Here is a 17,982-nt window from a genome sequence, read left to right on the forward strand (position 1 = left end):
CTTTAGTTACTTGTCCGTTTGTTTATGCCAATCCATTATCTTGCTGTCGAAGTTACAAGGTCGGGATCTCAACTCCGTGTATCACTATTGTTTGCTTCCTTGGTTCCCATTTTTCCTTATGCAAGGAGTCTTTGCCGCCTTTTGTCTGGCTAGGTGATAATAGCATTGTCGCCTATTCCCTTTGAGTTTCACCTTGTCATAAGCTGAGCCGCCCTTTGAATCGAACAAGAGGCTATTTATTCTATTTACCTTACAATGTGGAAGTAGATTATATCAAAGTACCACACATGACCAGCCACTAATAAGTGATAATCGGCTGCTCTAGAGCGACCTTAGTTGAACAAAGACTCGGCTGGGCTGGATTGTGCTTAGGTGTAGGATAATTCAAATTTCAACGTAGTAACTCAGAGGTGTATAGTACTTAAGTACACATTGGAATATTGCTTAGTTACACTCCATTGATTGTGTAGCAAGACTTGCCATGAGCAGATAGGTTAAATGCGCTACATAAATACCATAAACTCACAACACCGTCAGTTCCGAGTATAATATATTGACGATGCGTGTCTTTCAACTTTATCTCGATACTTATATGCAAATGCCTGCTAGTATTCAATCCAATAGGCCATGCATCACTCATTCGCATGCGCGTCATTGTAGTAATGGATCTGTGGTTTTGTTAATACGCTACTTTCTGTATTACAGACAGGACGAGTTAAAATCCCGAGAGAGAACAAAGATATTCCTTACAGTCTGATCCGAGCATCCACTAGGTGTTTGATAGCCGTAGGCGCCGGTGTTAATAAATAGCGCCTGGTCTTTACAGACAAGCCAAGCGGCCAGGTTCTGACGGTTGATGTCCGGTACACTCCAAGTAAGGGCGTCTCCTTGGAAGACAAAAGTGCCAAATGTATTCTCGGTCGTGTTGAATGAGGTGGCGAGCGTTCGCGGCGGGTTTGCTAGGTCTGCTGGCTTCTCGACATGTAAATATAGCGGCGCTCCCCCTTCGCCCGTGTTGGCTACTAGCTGCCCATCCTTGACATTGTACTGCCCTGCCGTCGTGTAGCTCTCCAGGATGGCCGTGCCTGGCGCATTCGCCGGCTTTGTCTGGAGGTATTTGTGGAAATTGGGTGAGGCCACCGCGCGAACCCAGTACCATCCCGCCTGCAGTGTCGTGCCAGGTCCCGATGACTGCCGCGGAGCTACGGGACTGGCCGAGGCGACTGCGGTAAGGAGCGCAACTGCAAAGGGCTGGAATAGCATCATGAGTAATGCTGACTTTAAGATATCGTAATGACCCTTCGGTAGAAAGCACTTTTGACAATAGATACGGGTACGATGTTGGAAGAGATTCCACAGCTAGAAGACAAGGATGTCAAGTTACATTACCAAAGTGCTGGAGGTAGGTGGTATTTATTCTGGTAATGATTATCCCGCCTTGGGTTCATCAGAAATACGCTCAAGTCTTCCGGTGGATGAGCTTGTCTAATGTGCAATATAGCTTCCGTGTTACTACGTCGGGTACGGAAAGCGTGGGAGGGTAAGTGAAATCGTGATCGCGAAATAATTTAGCCTAAGCTCAAGACCGGCAAATATACCATACGTAGAAAACCTCCGTAGAAGAAGATCCAGACTAGCTCGCATTAAAATATTTAGAAAGTGCCATATCGCTAACTTAGATGCTGTTAGCTAGGGCTCTCAATGTCGTGCTTGTACTCTGACGGGGAAGATATAAATACAGATACTGTATGCTGGAAGTCATATTAGAGATGATTGATTAACAATCCGTATCGGCAGAGTAAGGTCGGGAGCCGCTATCTTTATGCTATGCAAGAAAAAAAAAAAACAGATGGGATACTCACACGGTCAAAAAGAAAAGAAAAACAGGCATACACCTTTGACTACAAGCCGCAGCAACATGATATTACCTTAGGCGTTTGCTTATGGAATTTATTGTTGAGGGCCTCCCGTGACAGACTATAGGTAACACTACATATTTTACCCATATACCTTCGAGGCTGTGGTAGAGGTATTTTTACCTATCAGAGCAGGTAATCGGGTTGTGATTATTAGTTTGGCTCACCATCTCTCGCTCCTCCCAAGATACACATTTGCAACCCCCTCGACGTCAAGTCTTGTAGAATTAAAGACTCAGTGATGTGGCTCCTTTGGCGGGCCCACCAAGACGTCGAGCTGGTAAGCAAAATACGTGCGGCTTGATAGAAGTGGTGGAGTATGACTAGAGCCCTGAGGTCGTGCTGGAGGGCGAGCTCACGGAAGACGACGCTACACAAAACAGGGAAGGTAAAGAAACAACGCTCGATGTCAGGCTGGAGGCGCATTAACCTCTGGGATGACAAGTGCCCACTAGAAGTAGATATGGATGCTAGACAGAAGAGAAGAGATAGTCTCTTAGCGATGCGCTCAAACGCCATCCGCTGGGGGGTCGCGACGGGTTGCGGTGACGCCGGTGCTAGCTCGGTGCCAGCTACGTCTATGTGTAAACCTAAGTCCCGTCCCTCTTGGGACATCCTGTTATTATAAGGGTAGTGTGTCCATGTTTGGAAAGCTGCGCACGTATAGTTGAGCTTTGCCATAGTGCAAGTATAGTCTGTCACCTCCCCCCGATCGGTGGAAATATCGAGATTCGGAGGGGCTGACAACTGTTCTTGCGTCTCTCCTCGCTTCTCAGGTAGCTGAGGATGACAGTGAGGATCATCCCATATTGCCATAAAATAGTCGACAAATCTATGAGGGTCGTCCCCATGTTGCAGGATAGTTTCTTCTATCGCAGCCCTTGGACTGTAAAGACTTGCAGAAAGGAACACACTGTCGCTACCACAGAGGATTGGGTATGCCTCAGAAAGTATGCCTCGTACCCCGGAGCTTAGCTGGAAGAGGGGGTCCTGCGAAAGACGCATAATCAAATCGTCGTGACCTTTGTAATTTGAAAACTGGCCCTGCTCCTCGAGGAACTCTACATGACTCCACGAAATGTAGTGCATGAGGACAGAAGTTGCTATCAGAGCTTCGATGTTCTGGGCCGTAACAGGATTAGAGAGCTTTTCTCTAAAGAGCGAGGCCGACTTTCCTAACAGTTGGAGAGCGACACGAGAGTAGCGAGGAACTTGAGGCCGTAGGGTAGAGATATGAGTTGCTGCGAGACAGAGAATCGTGCACATGATGTAGGGTTCCTATTATAACCGCCTTAGTTAATGTAAGGCTGGCGCAATCGACACAGCTCCTATCTATTCTTTATGTATAATAATAAACGGACGGAGAGGAGAGAAGTTGAGAAGAGATTGCCACACCTGGAATGACCACGGAAGAACGTGTGGCCAGATTTCAGAGAAGGCGAGGGTATTCATGATGTCTCTTTGAAAATGATAGAATAACTCTAAGTGTAGTAAATTGACCTTGGTGTCATCCGAAACGGGATGACTACTGGGTTGAGAAATGCGTGGACTCAGCCTATTGTTGACATTGTTGCTGTGTATATCGGTTGTTGAGTAGAGGCATCTTTCAGTCCTCTTCAAACAATTCGAACAGGGGAACTGCTCGTCACACTGTAGAATTATATGACAATATGTTAACCAACAAATATGTAAATCTACCTTTATTTACATATCGTTCTATCTAATTAGATGGATATTAAACCAGTATATTACTAACCTTAACTCTTCGCCGTTTGCAAGTGAGACAGCCATGGCGGCTCTTGTGATGCGGACGCTTCTTTCCCCTCTGATTCGACGGGGAGCCGGTTTCTATTGGAGGTCTGTCGTTTGTGATGAAGACAAAACTGCTACTGTCGGCCGCCCGAGTTGCTTCTACCCTATCTTCCATAATGATTGGCGGTATAGCAAAATACTATGAATATGAGTTTAGGAGGTATTGGTGTTGCGTTACTGTTTCCCTTCGGTACCTATTTCGCTAAATGTGCACGGGCCATCACCCGAGGTGGGAGTTACCATAATGCTGGAACTGTGGAACTGCACGCAATCAACGTTTTGACCAATAGGGGAAGAGTGGATCTGCTTGATCGTTCCCTTTGAGGCAATAAACGAAGTCGAGCCCCACCCGACCCGACGGTCCCGCTCCGTCCCGCTTCGTACTACCTCGTTCCCCTTCGAGAAGTCAACGAAAGCACGAAGAAGACTGTTTCATAGATGTTATCTAGGATACCTTTTGTAATATTTGTTGGTGACATTGGTGTTCTGGTTTCAATACAAGTATGTATAAAGCACCCGTTTCTTTTATAAATATGGCCGTACATCTTCGTCCTTCGAGAAAAACGAAGCCCTCAGTGTTTCTCCTTTCACTAGACTTCATTTATCAAGCATGGAAACAAATTAATTGATTACCATTACCACAATGTCTCTATCTAATCTTAATACCCCCGTCCCGGGTATTCCTTACTTTACGCCGCAACATCTACACTCGCCCGGCACTCCAAACGAGCTCTCCTCAAAGACACCCACCTTATTCAGACCACTTCAAATCCGGGGAGTCACTCTTCGCAACCGTATCACGGTTTCGCCCATGTGCCAATACTCTGCAGCACCATCTGGACCTGAAATTGGTTCTTTAACAGATTGGCATGTTGTAACACTAGGCCATTATGCCATCAAAGGAGCAGCTCTCGTTTTCGTTGAAGCTACAAGCGTGCAACCTAATGGGAGAATTTCGCCAAATTGCCCCGGCTTGTGGGATGATGCGCAAATTAAAGGCTTGAGACGAGTTGCCGACTTTGTTAGATCTCAAGGTGCCCTTACAGGCATACAACTAGCGCATGCTGGTCGCAAGAGTAGTACTGCCGCGCCTTGGGTATCTACGGTTCTCGGTAGAAAATCCAAAAGGGCTGACAAAGATATCGGCGGTTGGCCAAATGACGTGAAGGGTCCTTCCGGCGGTGAAAGCCAAACCTGGGATGGCTTTTTTGATAGCGAGCAGAGCCGGTTCTGGCCTCCCAAAGCCCTGACAACGCAAGAAATTAAAGAGATCGTCCAAGATTTTGCGAAGGCAGCAGAGAGGAGTGTGAAGGCTGGAGTTGACGTGATAGAGATCCATGCTGCACATGGGTATCTTCTACACCAATTCCTGTCTCCAATATCTAACCGAAGAACGAATGAATACGGCGGTAGTTTTGAAAATAGGACAAGACTTCTTTTTGAAGTCATCGAAGCTATCAGGCGTGCTATCCCAACAAGTATGCCGCTCTTCCTCCGCATGTCAGCAACCGAATTTCTAGAAGATACCGACTTGGGTAAAGAACTTGGGTCGTGGGACGTTGAATCAACGATCGAGGTAGCGAGACAACTTCCCGCTCTAGGCGTTGACCTGCTAGACGTTAGTAGCGGTGGCAACAATCCCGGCCAACGTATTGACGGAGTTAACACCAAGAACTGTCACGTCAAGATCGCCGGACGTATCAGAAACGCCGTGAATGCTGATGGTTTGAAACTTCTAATCGGTGCTGTTGGCCTAATTACCGAAGCAGAACAGGCAAGAGACATCGTTGAGAATGCTGACGCTAGCGTGCAGCTCAAGAGTGCTATCGATGAGGAGGCTAGGACAGCGAAAGAGATGACTGACGCAAAGAACGGTAAAGTGCCCATGGCGGATGTTATTTTGGTCGGCAGGCAGTTCCTGAGGGAATCGGATTGGGTGTTAAATGTTGCGTGGAAGTTAGGTCTGGATGTCTGGTGGCCAAATCAATTTATGCGAGCTTCATATTCTACGACAACGTAGGTAAGTGGTTTGAAGATAGAGTAATAGGACTTGGCTCGAGTATCTACCCACCCGGGTTTTATAACTGCCCAGCGTTGCATCGCGCCTTTACCTGAGGCGTTAACAAGTATGACAGCAATACAATAAGATAAAGCGGACCTTTATAATCACCTCATTGGCATTTTTGTTGATGGATCTGTTGGTGGTGCTGGCATGGAGCTGCTTGTACTCCGTTATTATCTACGCCGCGAAAGCCGGTGTTTGTAAGAATATCTCCTCTTTTCGCACCTAAGCGTTAGTTAACCCGGAATATGGAGGGCGTTCCCGGGACCCCGGGTGTTCCATCTCATCCGTGTAGGTAGCCTCATGACATAGGAATAATTAAGGGGAAAGCACGGAATGACACTCTAATGTAGCTGACTCTACGGGTTGCGTCAATAGTTATAGGTAAGCAGAAGTACGTATATTGTCAGAGGCCGCCTAGTAAGCTACCTATCTGTTCCCGCCCATAATGACCTCCTACTGAAATACCCTAGGCAATTCAGAAATCTTCTGATGCCCCTCGTGATCCAGACCAACAGCCTCAAAGCCTAAGAGGCGACATGTTGTTCTGACCTTGATCCTCCCGATTGTGATTCCCCTCAGTGGATTGGCTTGGGTATCGGCTTGGGATTCGGATTTGGCCTCGGGGGGCGTGGTGGCTTCGGGGGGCGTGGTGGCCTTGGCTTCGGCATGCTGGTGCTGGTTAAGACTCTGAAGAGCGGTCTTGTTTTGGTTGTAAAAAATTTTGGTTGCGAAAAGTTTTGGTGTTCTGGCAGTGCTCGAACTCGGAATTAAGGTAGGTGGTAAAGTTAAGTTTTGGGGGATGAGGAGGCCAGGCAAAGGTATGGGCGAGGTCGCCTTTATATATTATATTGGGGCGTACAATCTACTCAGTCACCCACTCAGAAGACAAACCCTGCGATATGTTGTGCGTCATTGATTTCCATAGGGACAACATGATATACAAGTGGTTCATCCAAATAAGATAATTGATATGAATAGCTGGGGTCATTTGTAAAGGCTATCGTAAAGAATAGGTGGCTAAGTAGATGATACAAGGCTGAACCCCTGAGTGGCCGTATTTTAGTAAGTGATGTGTAGGATCCTTGGTTGGCCTCCGTGGTTGCTACAACGTCTTTTGGCTGTCATGATTCATGCCAACGTTTTGAGGTGCTGTGCCGAGTCTATGTGTGGGCGTGACTAGTGGTGATAGTGAATTAGCTAACGTTCGAAAGAGGAGTGAAAACTAGCTAGATACTTACCTCCTACCTAGGTAGTCGAAGATTTATATTAGGTATAGTAAGTAATTTTAATTGCCCATCTAGCTCACGAAAAGGGCATCTAATCCTGACACGCCCCCTTGCCTCTTTTCTCATGTTTAAACATATTACTACATCAAGAGTTAAGAGGAGGGCATAGGTAGTACATCTTCAATAAAGCTGACTCCACGGGTTATACCAATAGGTGGGTAAAGGCAAATATATTCTCAGTTACACTCCGGTAAACTATATATCTGCTTCCGCCCATAACAATCCACCACCTCGATTCCCCAGGTATTCCAGGAATCTCCTATGCTTATGCTGCGCGGTGCCGAATATGATCCAGAGATCGAGAATAATAAAACTTGGGAGACAATCTGATGCTGTTTTTTGTCTTATCTTTTCTCATGCGAGTCGCAAAACGAATCGAATTTCTGTTTCGGCATTGACATACAACGTTTCCAGTCGGCGCACGTCTCAACATATTCCGGTCCCCAAACAAGGGCTCTGCATGATCTGCACATATGGTCGACCAGGTTGCACATGATGGTAAAGACTTAGGGTGTGGGCTATTTGTGAGGGTAGAAATGGGTTGTTATCTCGTACTTGTGATGTTTGGTTTGTTGTCGTAGGTATATATGTAGGATTGGGTTTTGGGGAAAATAAATTGAACCAAGGTGCTGCTGAGACTGGCTTTATATATTTTTCCCATGGGGCAGAACTCGGCTTCAGAATAGAAGAATGGGTGAATTGTGATGTGATTTGTGTCGTGTCATATTGTTTGTTCGTCATAGAAATAAGGTATAACTATGATTAATTCACGCGAACAGTATTGTTCAACATAATTCACTAAGTTTATCTTAAACTTCATTATAACAACTTGTACATGACGGGTGACTATATTGATAGCAGAGGATCGAATCACTAAGAGGTAGCCATCCCATTAACAAGTCACGTTTAGAACCCTAGACCAGCCCCTATTATCACCACAACGAATTTCAGCTGTTGTGATTCATACCAGTATTGTTGAACGGTCATCCCATGCCATTGTATGTAACCAGCATAATATACCTATTCATTATCTTCGTGATTTCTGAGATATTTAGTCATTAAGCTCAGCAGCTTGTTAGGAGACATGAAATATACCTTGGGTACACGGGATCGTCTAAAATAGGTTAATTGGTCAAGATCCTAGTGAATAAAATCGGTAATTGAATCAAAGTATATGCGAAACGTTGTGAAGCTGTCTTGCTTAAGCTCTAAGCACATAATGGAGGGCTACAGAAAAAAAGGGAGGCAGATGCTTAAGCCCCTATTTAAGCCCCTATTAAGGAGGTGCAGAGGGAACACATTAGAAAAAAAAAAAAAAAAAAAAAAAAAACGCTAAAATTCATATGTAGAGTCTAAACTCTTAGGGGTACAATTTATGACGTTATGGCTAAATAATATTCATTAATAAGAGTAAAGCTACCCTCATTTCTTTTACATAACTACCTCTTTATTAATAACTTTACAAATTCTGGTCCGATTATTTTCCCTATGATTTGCGTACCGGAAATGTAAACACTGACGTCATCAATATCGACTTGACTTCTTCATGTCTCAGTATTGGACCCACAACTTCAACTGATAATAACAAATTTGGATAAATGATCATTTGGTGTACCTGATGAATGCAAACGTCAGTTATGTCAATATATCAAGGGCACTTGGGACTTTCCTTACTACCTAGAGGTTGCGCAAGTATTTCTAAACAGATAGCTGGCCGGTTTACTATTCACACCCTCCCTAGAATATGTCGACTCACCGGATCCGAAGCATCGACAACAATTCAGATGAAGCGCAGTGCATCAGCAGTACCCAAAGTCGCGTCAAGAGCCAAGAAACCTCGACCGAAAGTGCCCGAGTATCATTTAACCCCTTCGATACGAGATGAGGAATCGGGCGAAATCGTATGGCCAGCTCCTAGAGCTCAGATCGAGCGTGCTCGAGATTTTATTCTAGAGTGGCATGTTCTGTAACTTATATCATTCTATCTCTTAAACTAATAGTTATAATGTAGCGCCTCCGCAAAAAAGAAGACCTTGATTGTACCTGATAAAGATGCAGATGGGTTAACATCAGGCGCTATTTTGCAGAAGACTCTTGTCTTACTTGGTTTAGAGCCTCATCTCATATCGGCCCATCTGCTTCAAAAAGGCAGCAGCATTCATAAAGAGGATGAGCGCGCTTCTATGGCTGCTTATAATCCCGAATATATATTTGTTTTGGATCAAGGATCGATGAATTGGCCTCCAGTAATAGACGCCCCTCATAAAGCGCTGATCATAGATCATCATTGGGCATTGGAGGATGATTTTCCCAAGGGCTCAGAGCATGTTACGGCGTGCAACTCTCCTCCAGTCGCTACGAGCTCACTACTTACCTACTACATTTGCAATGAGTTGCATGAGCAAGTGCAGACAAAATGCGATTGGTTATGTGTAATGGGTACTCATGGCGACTTGGGCAATGCGTTGAAGTGGGAGCCACCTTTTCCAGATATGAAGCCTACCTTCAAGGCCTATACCAAAAAGGCGCTGAACCGCGCCGTGTCACTCATTAACGCTCCCCGTCGAACTGCAACCTATGATGTTCCCGCTGCCTGGGATGCTCTAACAGCAGCCAGCTCGCCTGCGGAACTCCTTACGAACCAGAGTCTCCTTGCCGCCAGGGCTGAAGTGAACGCCGAAGTAGATCGATGCACCCGTACGGCCCCGAAGTTTTCGGGTGACGCCAAGATTGCTGTTTTCCGCATCAATTCGCCCGCGCAAGTTCATCCAGTGATAGCCACGCGCTGGGCGGGATACCTACAGTCGCCAAAGTTGGAAGTGATCCTAGTAGCTAACGAAGGCTATCTCCCGGGTATGGTCAACTTCTCGTGCCGAGTCCCTCGAAGCGCGAGGGCAAGGGATCAGCCTCCAAACATTATCGAAGTATTGGAGGAAGTCGCCGCAAGGGCGCCAAACCCGACCCTACGCGAAAGACTTGGAGAGTCGTTCGCAAGAGGACATAAAGAAGCTAGTGGAGGTATAGTTCCGATAGCAGAGTTTGAAGAGTTCATGGACATCCTAGAAATCGGGAAGAAGCCTGAAGGGGAAAGTCCGAAGAAGGTTAAGAAAGCCGCTGCTGCTCCGAAACAGTCAAATACCCTGACAAACTATTTCAGTAAGCAAACTACTGCGTAGTTGCTTGGGTGAGATACGATGCTCTATAGTTACCTAGCTAGTAGAGTGGTTTCATTAAGAATGAGCAGAATGAGCTTGTAGTTGTCATACTTATTCTGACCCTTAAGAGGTACTTAGATTTGCTTATATATATATCTTGCTTCTCATTCTCTTTTCCGGTAGTTAGCAGATTTTGAGATGAGAGTTGAGCAAATTCATAACTTTAAAAATATGCAATTGGATTCTATTAATTAGTGATGAAGATTCATCTGTCGAAAACTGATAGTGGTGCAAGGCGTCGTCGTGCTCACATTAGAGCGCACACCGCTCCCATAAGCTTTCCCACCCCACGCCTCTTCCTAGCAATTTAAGCCTTTGTCGACGCTCAACTCACAGAGGTGCAGCACGAATCGACTCACAATTTTCCTACCGATTTGAGGCCACGCTCACCATCGACGAGGACGCACCAGCCGCCGTGGCCGCTGCCGCCGTCCCCAGCGACTAAGGCGCCCTCGTAGCCACCCTCTTCCGCTCCCTCCTCGCCACCGCGCGCATAGCTGAGCACCGCATCGTCCCAGGTGCCCGGCTGAAGCCACACGGCGGGGATGCCGAGCTTCTTAGCTTCCTTTAGCACGTTTAGGGTCACGGGTGCTGGCGTGATGACCGACAACGAGGTGTGCTGCGGATCGGGCAGGTCTGCAAGTGACTTTACGGTCGGGTGCACGCCAAAAGGCGTCTCTATGCTAGCACTCGCCGGGTTGATGGGCGTTACCGGGAGCGAGTGTGCATGGTACCAGGTGAAGACTTGAGCAAGTTAGCAACTTGCCTTTATATAGAGTGAAGTTGTATTTATGTCGTATCTCATGTGCATAAAACAGGCCACTTGAGCCTCCGATGAACGAATAAAATAGCGCAGTGTTAAGCAAGGGGGACCTTACCCTTATGGCCGAACTTGGCGGGGTTCGTGCTCGCGCCCACTACGGCGAATTGAGGGGAGTTGAAGAAAGTTCTGACAGTAGTTTCGGTAGTCATCTTGAGCATTAATAGATGGACAATGAATAAAATGTAGTTTGATAAGGTAGGTCTAGTGAAGGAGAGTCTATTAAGAAGGGGATGCGCTTGTTTGATATTGTTAAATGAGAACGGTCTGCTAGTTTCCAACTGAGTAATAGTAATGTTGAGTTAAATCGTTGAGAAGCATATGAATGAATGATGTACTTGGTGTTCCGGTTCTCTTATCAACCCTCGAGTTTGATATCCCGAGGCTTACTTATACCAAGTCTTGGCGCAATCGGAGCCGATGGATGGCGTATAATCCACGGGATGTCGTCTCATTAAATCAATGCAATGCAGCTGCAGCTGAAGCTTGACATTTTCCCAGCTGAGTGTACTTCTAGCCTCAATCCTTGCCCTTTTCTTCTTACTTTACCCCTGCTGCCCTGACTATTCTATAATACCAACAAATGTGCCTCATATCTCATATGTACCAAGATATACTAAGATCTAAAAGTCCCAACTTATTCTCGTTAGTTGAGTTGCACAAGAGATGGCGACATTTGCGTTAGTTGCGACCTTCCTTTTAAGAGGCATCTCGCTAACAGAAGTACAGCCGATCAACATTTTCAGCAAAAGCCTACGCAGCTTTTCGGCCGGCTTACCCCCCATCACTATTCCGTACCGTGCTGAACTATCACAAGCTACCCGCATCCAACGGCACATTACTGGATCTTGGGTGCGGCCATGGCCTTATCGCGCGTCATCTTAGACCGCATTTCAAATCAGTCATTGCGATCGACCCGTCAGCAGGGATGATAACGCAAGCAAAGCAAACAACGACAGATCCTACCATTACGTTTCGTCAAGGTAATGCCGAGGATCTGGACTTCTTATCTGATGGTTCCGTAGACATGGCTGTTGCGGGTCAAGCCGCGCATTGGTTTAACTACGATAAAGTCTGGCCGAACCTCGCCCGTGTGATACGTTCCGGGGGCACAGTCGCCTTCTGGGGATATAAGGATAACGTACTTATCGGCGCCGAACGGGCTACCGAAATTATGGAGCGGTTCGTTTACGGGTTCGGCGAAGTAGCACCGGGCGTAGAAGGAATGGGTCCGTATTGGGAACAGCCTGGGCGTAATATCCTACGCAATCTCCTACGTAGCGTGCAACCCCCCGAAACAGACTGGATGGACGTTACCAGGTTGGAACACGAGCCCGGCCAGGAGGGGACAGATGAGACCCGCTGGTTGAGGAAGAAGATGAAGCTAGGTGAGGTAGAAGGCTATACAAGGACGTTTAGCTGCTTCAATGGCTGGAAAGAAGCTCACCCCGAGGCGAAAAGTAGAGCGGACGGCGGAGATGGAGATATAGTTGATATCATGTGGGATCATATGGTCGATGCGGTACCGGAATGGAAGGCCATGGGAGAGCGGTGGCGGGAAGCCGAAGTTGAGAATGATTGGGGTACTTATATATTAATGGCTAGACGCCGGTGATGTATTGTACGGCAGCACCACTGGCGCCTTAGTGTCATGATCACAAGGATCCTAATAAATAGTCTTATAGCATCTCCGGGCTATTTTCTTCCCTTCATTATCACGGCTCTCGTCTTTATCCCCCCATAGACTATTTGTCTTATAGGATAAAGTCTTAGGTATTCTATTGAATGCCCAATGGAATGAAGTAAAGAAATCTTTTTAAAATATTTGGTACCTTATTTGGTAAATATAATAATCCGTACTACGTACATGAAGTGATATCTGGAGGGACTCTCTGAGGTGAACATGTACCTAACGGATTGAAAGAATTAAGATAGCAAACATTCACAAATTCAATAGCAATGATATGTGTATGTGGTAGGTAAGCGCTCATTGGTTCAATGTTTCAGCGGTGAATTCTAGCCCCGTCATACCGCTCTGGTTTAACCAAACAAATCGTCCCAGCTCATGTACATGAGTAACTAAAACAAGGTTAGGTTACGGCGTTGCCCCGTCAATCCGAAAGCCCAACTTGATCCACTTAATTGCCAGCAACGCATGGACTAGGTACGCTAAGGTAGGGGGGTAATTCGATTACATTGTTTCATCTCCGTTATTCAACTTTCCTATTACCTTAACCATCGTCCTCACAACTCCAGAAAATATCATCACAAACACCGACTTCTTTGCGACGTCCCTAACCCAATCTATTTGCGATTCCAATCCTCAATATCTTAAAATGGTGAGTTGCTCTTGTTTGCTTCGATTTACTATCTACATATGCATACCTATAGGAAAATAAACAGAGGGCTTCCTTACTACTGCCCCTCGTAACCCCCTAAGTCCAGGCTTAGTGTCGGTGTTACGCGATGGGAAACGACCAGTCAGCAGAATCCTTTAGCAGCGGCTGGCAACATGTAACCAGCAGTGACGCCGCACCCGAGAATTACTATTTGCGATCCTTTCATCATTTCTCCGAAGCGATTCGATTCTTGGGAAACAAAGCAATAGCAACCTCTCATCCTATCTACTTCCTTGGTGGATCTCAATTGCTTCACTCTTATATTTTCTACGATTAACCAAGATTTTTTTCTTAAAAAATTGTCGATATGGCCGCTAATGATGCTCAGGCTTCAACCAACTACAAGGAGGCTTTCTCATTATTCGACAAGCGAGGCAACGGCCGCGTTGCCCTCGACAGCCTCGGCGACCTCCTGCGCGCTTGTGGCCAGAACCCTACCTTAGCCGAAATCAGAGATTTGGAGCGTAACGTTGGTGGTGACTGTGAGTACCCCTATTACCCTGACAGGCTTCCACGTCGATATCTGTGTACATGCGCAATGTGCAAGTGTCTAGAAACGGAGCGCCAGATGCGTTGGGCATATAATTAGAATGTAGTTAGCTAATATGAACGCATCGTTGTAGTTGACTTCGAGACTTTCTCGAAAATCCTGAACCGACCAGGTGGCTTCCGCGACCCCGGCGAGCCTGACGAATACTGTCGCGGCTTTCAAGTTTTCGATAAGGACATGACTGGCTTTATCGGTGTTGGTCAGCTCAAATACATCTTGACGAATCTGGGAGAAAAGATGACGGATGAGGAGGTGGACGAGCTACTCAAGGCCGTCGACACCAGCTCAGGACAAGTCAACTATACTGGTGAGTACAAGATGCTCAAAATCAACTAATGATTGAGAAAAGAGCCAAAGCAATAACTAATACGGCATAGAACTTGTCCGAACCATCCTAGCCAATTAAGATGATTTCATCCTCACGAGCATTGATGGAAGCTGGAGTTTAGAGGCGTAGAAATTATTACATTCACCCACGACACTTCTCCTAAAAGAAGGATATCAATACATCACATCATAGGCATGACTGGGGAGGACGACATGGCGTTTGTTCATTGACGGGATTATGTGAAACTGGATTGACCTATTTGGTCTCTTGCGATAGTCATAAGTCAGATACGGAAGAGAGGTGAATAGGGTCGTATGGGGTCGTATGGTAGCGTGGGCATTCGGAACCCCTTTGCCTTTCGCCGATTCTGTACGTTAGGTAATATAAAAATTCTTCTCAATCCAGGACAACGGATTTCGATTAGTTGCGTTCGGCTTTGCAGATGAGAGGCTTGTTGGCTTCCAGCGCATGTAGGTACCTATTACGATACCCATAGGTGCTTAGGTAGGTTCCTAGGGGTATAAGGTTACAGTGTGATCCCCCGCAATCTAGAAATGGGCTGAATGGTTGGTGGGACCCGCAGGTGTCTTGGCTTCGTCACGATCAGCATACTTTTTAGCTCCATACAACTTTCTAGACGCATCAATCAGACCAGACGGTTTTAACCCTCAACCTTACATTGTCACGTATCCAAGGTGGACACCTGCATCTACATAAAAGCCCCGCGTCGGTCTTGCTATATTTGACCCCCCATTGGACCCCTCTGCCCCTCAAGCCCCTCGTGATACATGCTGGCGAATACATACTGGCGAACTCTAGCAGAGCTACTTCTACTAGAAACTACTCCCGTCCTTCTTTCTTCCTAGTAGCTTCCTTACCTATCCTCCTGCTCGCTATAGCCTACAATCTGGCCGCCCCACGAGCTCTTTCCCGTCTTACCTCGTATCTTAACCAGATACGGCCAAAGACTATTCCCTCAACAACTATCTTCCCCCTCACACGTTCAACTCCTCCAGACCGATCAATTGTGACCGCCGCTATGGCACCCGATAAGTACAAGAACCCTCCCCAGGCACCACCGACTTTCACGGGCACCAAGGAGTCTATTGTCAAAGATGCCCAGACCATTTGCGACACCACGAGGTCTTTGCTAGACAAGCTTGTTGCCGATGTGTCTGCCCCAACCGCAACTTTTGCCTCGGTCTTAGCACCCATGGCGGAAGATGAGAATCAATCTCAGCTGAGCAATCGAATCCTCGGCTTCTACCAATATGTTTCGAGCGACGCCGACCTACGCAACGCTTCCACCGAGGCGGAGAAGATTATGGATGAATTCTCCATTGAGTGTAACATGCGTGAGGATGTTTTCAAACTCGTCGATGCTGTCTTCCAGGCTCAGAAGAGTAAAGAGCCCGATCTCGATGCTGAAAGCTTGCGGCTACTCGAAAAAGAACGCAAGGGTTATATCCAGAATGGATTAGGAATACCCCAAGGTCCCCAGCGAGATCGCTTTAAGGAGATCAAGAAACGTTTAAGTCAGATAAGTATCGAGTTTCAAAAGAATCTCAATGAAGAAAACGGCGGCCTATGGTTCACCAAGGAAGAATTAGACGGCGTTCCATCTGACGTGACCGATGGTTTAGAGAAGGGAACAGGAGAGAACGAAGGGAAATTGAAGCTCAGCTTCAAGTATCCTGACCTTTTCCCTACCTTAAAGTTCGCTAAAAACCCGGAAACAAGGAAGAAGGTCTTCATTGCGAACGAGAATAAGGTATCCATACAGCCATCCCCAAAATTTTCTACCCGTACAATCATGGCTAATAAACCACAACAGACTAACCAAAACGTCGCTCTCTTCAAAGAGACTGTTCTATTGCGCGATGAAGGTGCCCGGCTCTTAGGCTATCCCAATCATGCCGCTTTCCGCATAGAAGACAAGATGGCCAAGGAGCCAGCTACAGTCAACGCCTTTTTATCTGATCTTCGAAAGCGCCTCGCTCCGGGTGGCGAGAAAGAAACGAAACATTTGCTCGAACTGAAGAAAAAGGACGAGGAGTCGAGAGGTCTGAAGCCGGACGGAAACTATTACCTCTGGGACCATCGCTTCTACGACCGCATGATGGTAGAGCAGGAATACAACATTGACGAGGTCAAGATTGCGGAATATTTCCCGCTGCAAAGCACAGTTCGAGCCATGTTACACATCTTTGAAGAGTTATTTGGTCTGGCTTTTGTGGAACTAGACCCCAGCGAGCGTAAGAGGTTATCGCCGACCGGTAAAGCCGAAGACATTGCCTGGCATGAGGATGTCATCCTCTTCTCCGTCTGGGACGACAGCTCCGAGGGCGATGGTTTTGTTGGCTATCTCTATCTCGATCTGCACCCACGGCAGGGCAAGTATGGTCATGCTGCCAACTTCAATTTGCAACCCGGTTTCCGGAAGAAGGACGGAACGCGTAGGTATCCTGCTACTGCCCTTGTGTGCAACTTCTCTAAGCCGACGGAGAAGAAGCCCTCTCTCCTAAAGCACGATGAAGTGGTTACCCTTTTCCACGAACTTGGACATGGTATTCACGATTTATCTGGCCGAACTACGTATAGTAGATTCCATGGAACGGCGACAGTTAGAGACTTCGTTGAAGCTCCGAGTCAGATGCTTGAGAATTGGTGCTGGACGCCTAGTCAGCTCAAGGCCCTCTCGAATCACTATGAAACCGGAGAAAAGATCCCCGACGAATTGATTGAGAAGCAAATCTCAACTAAACACGTCAATGACGCCCTATTCAATCTCAGGCAATTGCACTTTGGTATTTTCGATATGACAGTGCACTCCCCTGCTACCCACGAAGAACTAGAAAAAATTGATTTCAGCGCCCTATACAACGATCTACGGACCCAGATTGCTGGCCTCAAGGGCCCCGAAGCTCTGGGAGAACCAAGGTACGTTGCCCCCCTATACTGTACGTTATACTGTTGTTGCTATGTAACTAACTGAAGTTTGATGATAGCACCTGGGGTAATGGACAGGCGACCTTCGGTCATCTTATGGGAGGTTACGACGCAGGTTACTACGGCTACTTATCCTCGGAGGTCTACAGCACCGACATGTTCTATTCAGTCTTCAAGAAAGACCCAATGAATGGAAAAGAGGGCCGTAGATACCGCCACACCGTGCTAGAGCGTGGAGGTAGCCAGGACGAAATGACGACTCTTGAACAATTTCTTGGTAGAAAACCCAGCAGCGACGCTTTTTATGCGGAGTTGGGTCTTACTGCCATTGCACTTACTACTGCAGCGTAAGAAAATATTTATAAACGGGCCAACGCTATGGCATGGTACAATATAGATAGTATGGAGTTATCCTGAGGTTTGCAAGTTGTTATAACTGCCTCTACTCCGGCTATATACTAGTAGATCTTCCAATTCCTCCATTCACCTTCGTGGAGCCAGTTGGCCTACTATAGGACCAAGAAATAAAGCTTTGCATTATGTATTCCTTTTATGGAGATGTGCTTGAAACAGATTAACGATAGCAACACGTAACTATGAAACTTGTAGTGTTCTTATAAAGACCATTTAGTGATAATAGAC

At 46.6% G+C, this 17,982-nt stretch overlaps 8 protein-coding genes across 8 annotated transcripts; 5 read left to right on the plus strand and 3 right to left on the minus strand.

The window, feature by feature from the left end:
- Positions 1-362: 362 nt before the first annotated feature.
- F5Y00DRAFT_115775 (uncharacterized protein) lies at positions 363-1,904 on the minus strand. Its single transcript, XM_048003965.1, has 3 exons — positions 1,863-1,904; positions 751-1,744; positions 363-668 (listed from the first exon to the last, which is right to left on the minus strand). The coding sequence occupies exons 2-3, from the start codon at positions 1,264-1,266 to the stop codon at positions 633-635; spliced, it is 552 nt and encodes a 183-aa protein (XP_047863459.1). The 5' UTR covers positions 1,267-1,744; positions 1,863-1,904; the 3' UTR covers positions 363-632.
- On the minus strand, positions 1,574-3,895 carry F5Y00DRAFT_115762 (uncharacterized protein). Its single transcript, XM_048003964.1, has 4 exons — positions 3,673-3,895; positions 3,312-3,566; positions 1,863-3,194; positions 1,574-1,674 (listed from the first exon to the last, which is right to left on the minus strand). Exons 1-3 carry the CDS (start codon positions 3,841-3,843, stop codon positions 2,070-2,072), a joined length of 1,551 nt encoding a protein of 516 aa, XP_047863460.1. The 5' UTR covers positions 3,844-3,895; the 3' UTR covers positions 1,574-1,674; positions 1,863-2,069.
- A 219-nt stretch (positions 3,896-4,114) lies between these two features.
- F5Y00DRAFT_241051 (putative NADH oxidase) lies at positions 4,115-6,042 on the plus strand. The gene has a single exon (XM_048008323.1). It carries the CDS (start codon positions 4,372-4,374, stop codon positions 5,746-5,748), a length of 1,377 nt encoding a protein of 458 aa, XP_047863461.1. The 5' UTR covers positions 4,115-4,371; the 3' UTR covers positions 5,749-6,042.
- A 2,821-nt stretch (positions 6,043-8,863) lies between these two features.
- On the plus strand, positions 8,864-10,255 carry F5Y00DRAFT_253906 (DHH phosphoesterase; the record flags this gene model as incomplete). The annotated part of the gene is made up of 2 exons (XM_048010111.1): positions 8,864-9,036; positions 9,091-10,255. 2 exons carry the CDS (start codon positions 8,864-8,866, stop codon positions 10,253-10,255), a joined length of 1,338 nt encoding a protein of 445 aa, XP_047863462.1.
- Positions 10,256-10,649: 394 nt separating this feature from the next.
- On the minus strand, positions 10,650-11,266 carry F5Y00DRAFT_263443 (NAD(P)-binding protein; the record flags this gene model as incomplete). Its single annotated transcript, XM_048011513.1, has 2 exons — positions 10,650-11,038; positions 11,173-11,266. The coding sequence occupies 2 exons, from the start codon at positions 11,264-11,266 to the stop codon at positions 10,650-10,652; spliced, it is 483 nt and encodes a 160-aa protein (XP_047863463.1).
- A 168-nt stretch (positions 11,267-11,434) lies between these two features.
- Positions 11,435-13,029, plus strand: F5Y00DRAFT_241054 (S-adenosyl-L-methionine-dependent methyltransferase). The gene is made up of 2 exons (XM_048008324.1): positions 11,435-11,794; positions 11,844-13,029. Exons 1-2 carry the CDS (start codon positions 11,781-11,783, stop codon positions 12,727-12,729), a joined length of 900 nt encoding a protein of 299 aa, XP_047863464.1. The 5' UTR covers positions 11,435-11,780; the 3' UTR covers positions 12,730-13,029.
- A 638-nt stretch (positions 13,030-13,667) lies between these two features.
- Positions 13,668-14,572, plus strand: F5Y00DRAFT_115803 (myosin regulatory light chain cdc4). The gene is made up of 3 exons (XM_048003966.1): positions 13,668-13,995; positions 14,137-14,370; positions 14,441-14,572. The coding sequence occupies exons 1-3, from the start codon at positions 13,821-13,823 to the stop codon at positions 14,467-14,469; spliced, it is 438 nt and encodes a 145-aa protein (XP_047863465.1). The 5' UTR covers positions 13,668-13,820; the 3' UTR covers positions 14,470-14,572.
- Positions 14,573-15,021: 449 nt separating this feature from the next.
- F5Y00DRAFT_241059 (Metalloprotease) lies at positions 15,022-17,946 on the plus strand. Its single transcript, XM_048008325.1, has 3 exons — positions 15,022-16,162; positions 16,226-17,331; positions 17,400-17,946. The coding sequence occupies exons 1-3, from the start codon at positions 15,431-15,433 to the stop codon at positions 17,689-17,691; spliced, it is 2,130 nt and encodes a 709-aa protein (XP_047863466.1). The 5' UTR covers positions 15,022-15,430; the 3' UTR covers positions 17,692-17,946.
- Positions 17,947-17,982: the final 36 nt, after the last annotated feature.

The sequence above is a fragment of the Daldinia vernicosa genome (assembly GCF_022497035.1).
Source record: "Daldinia vernicosa strain CBS 139.73 unplaced genomic scaffold F5Y00scaffold_33, whole genome shotgun sequence".
Classification (NCBI taxonomy): Eukaryota; Fungi; Ascomycota; class Sordariomycetes; order Xylariales; family Hypoxylaceae; genus Daldinia; species Daldinia vernicosa.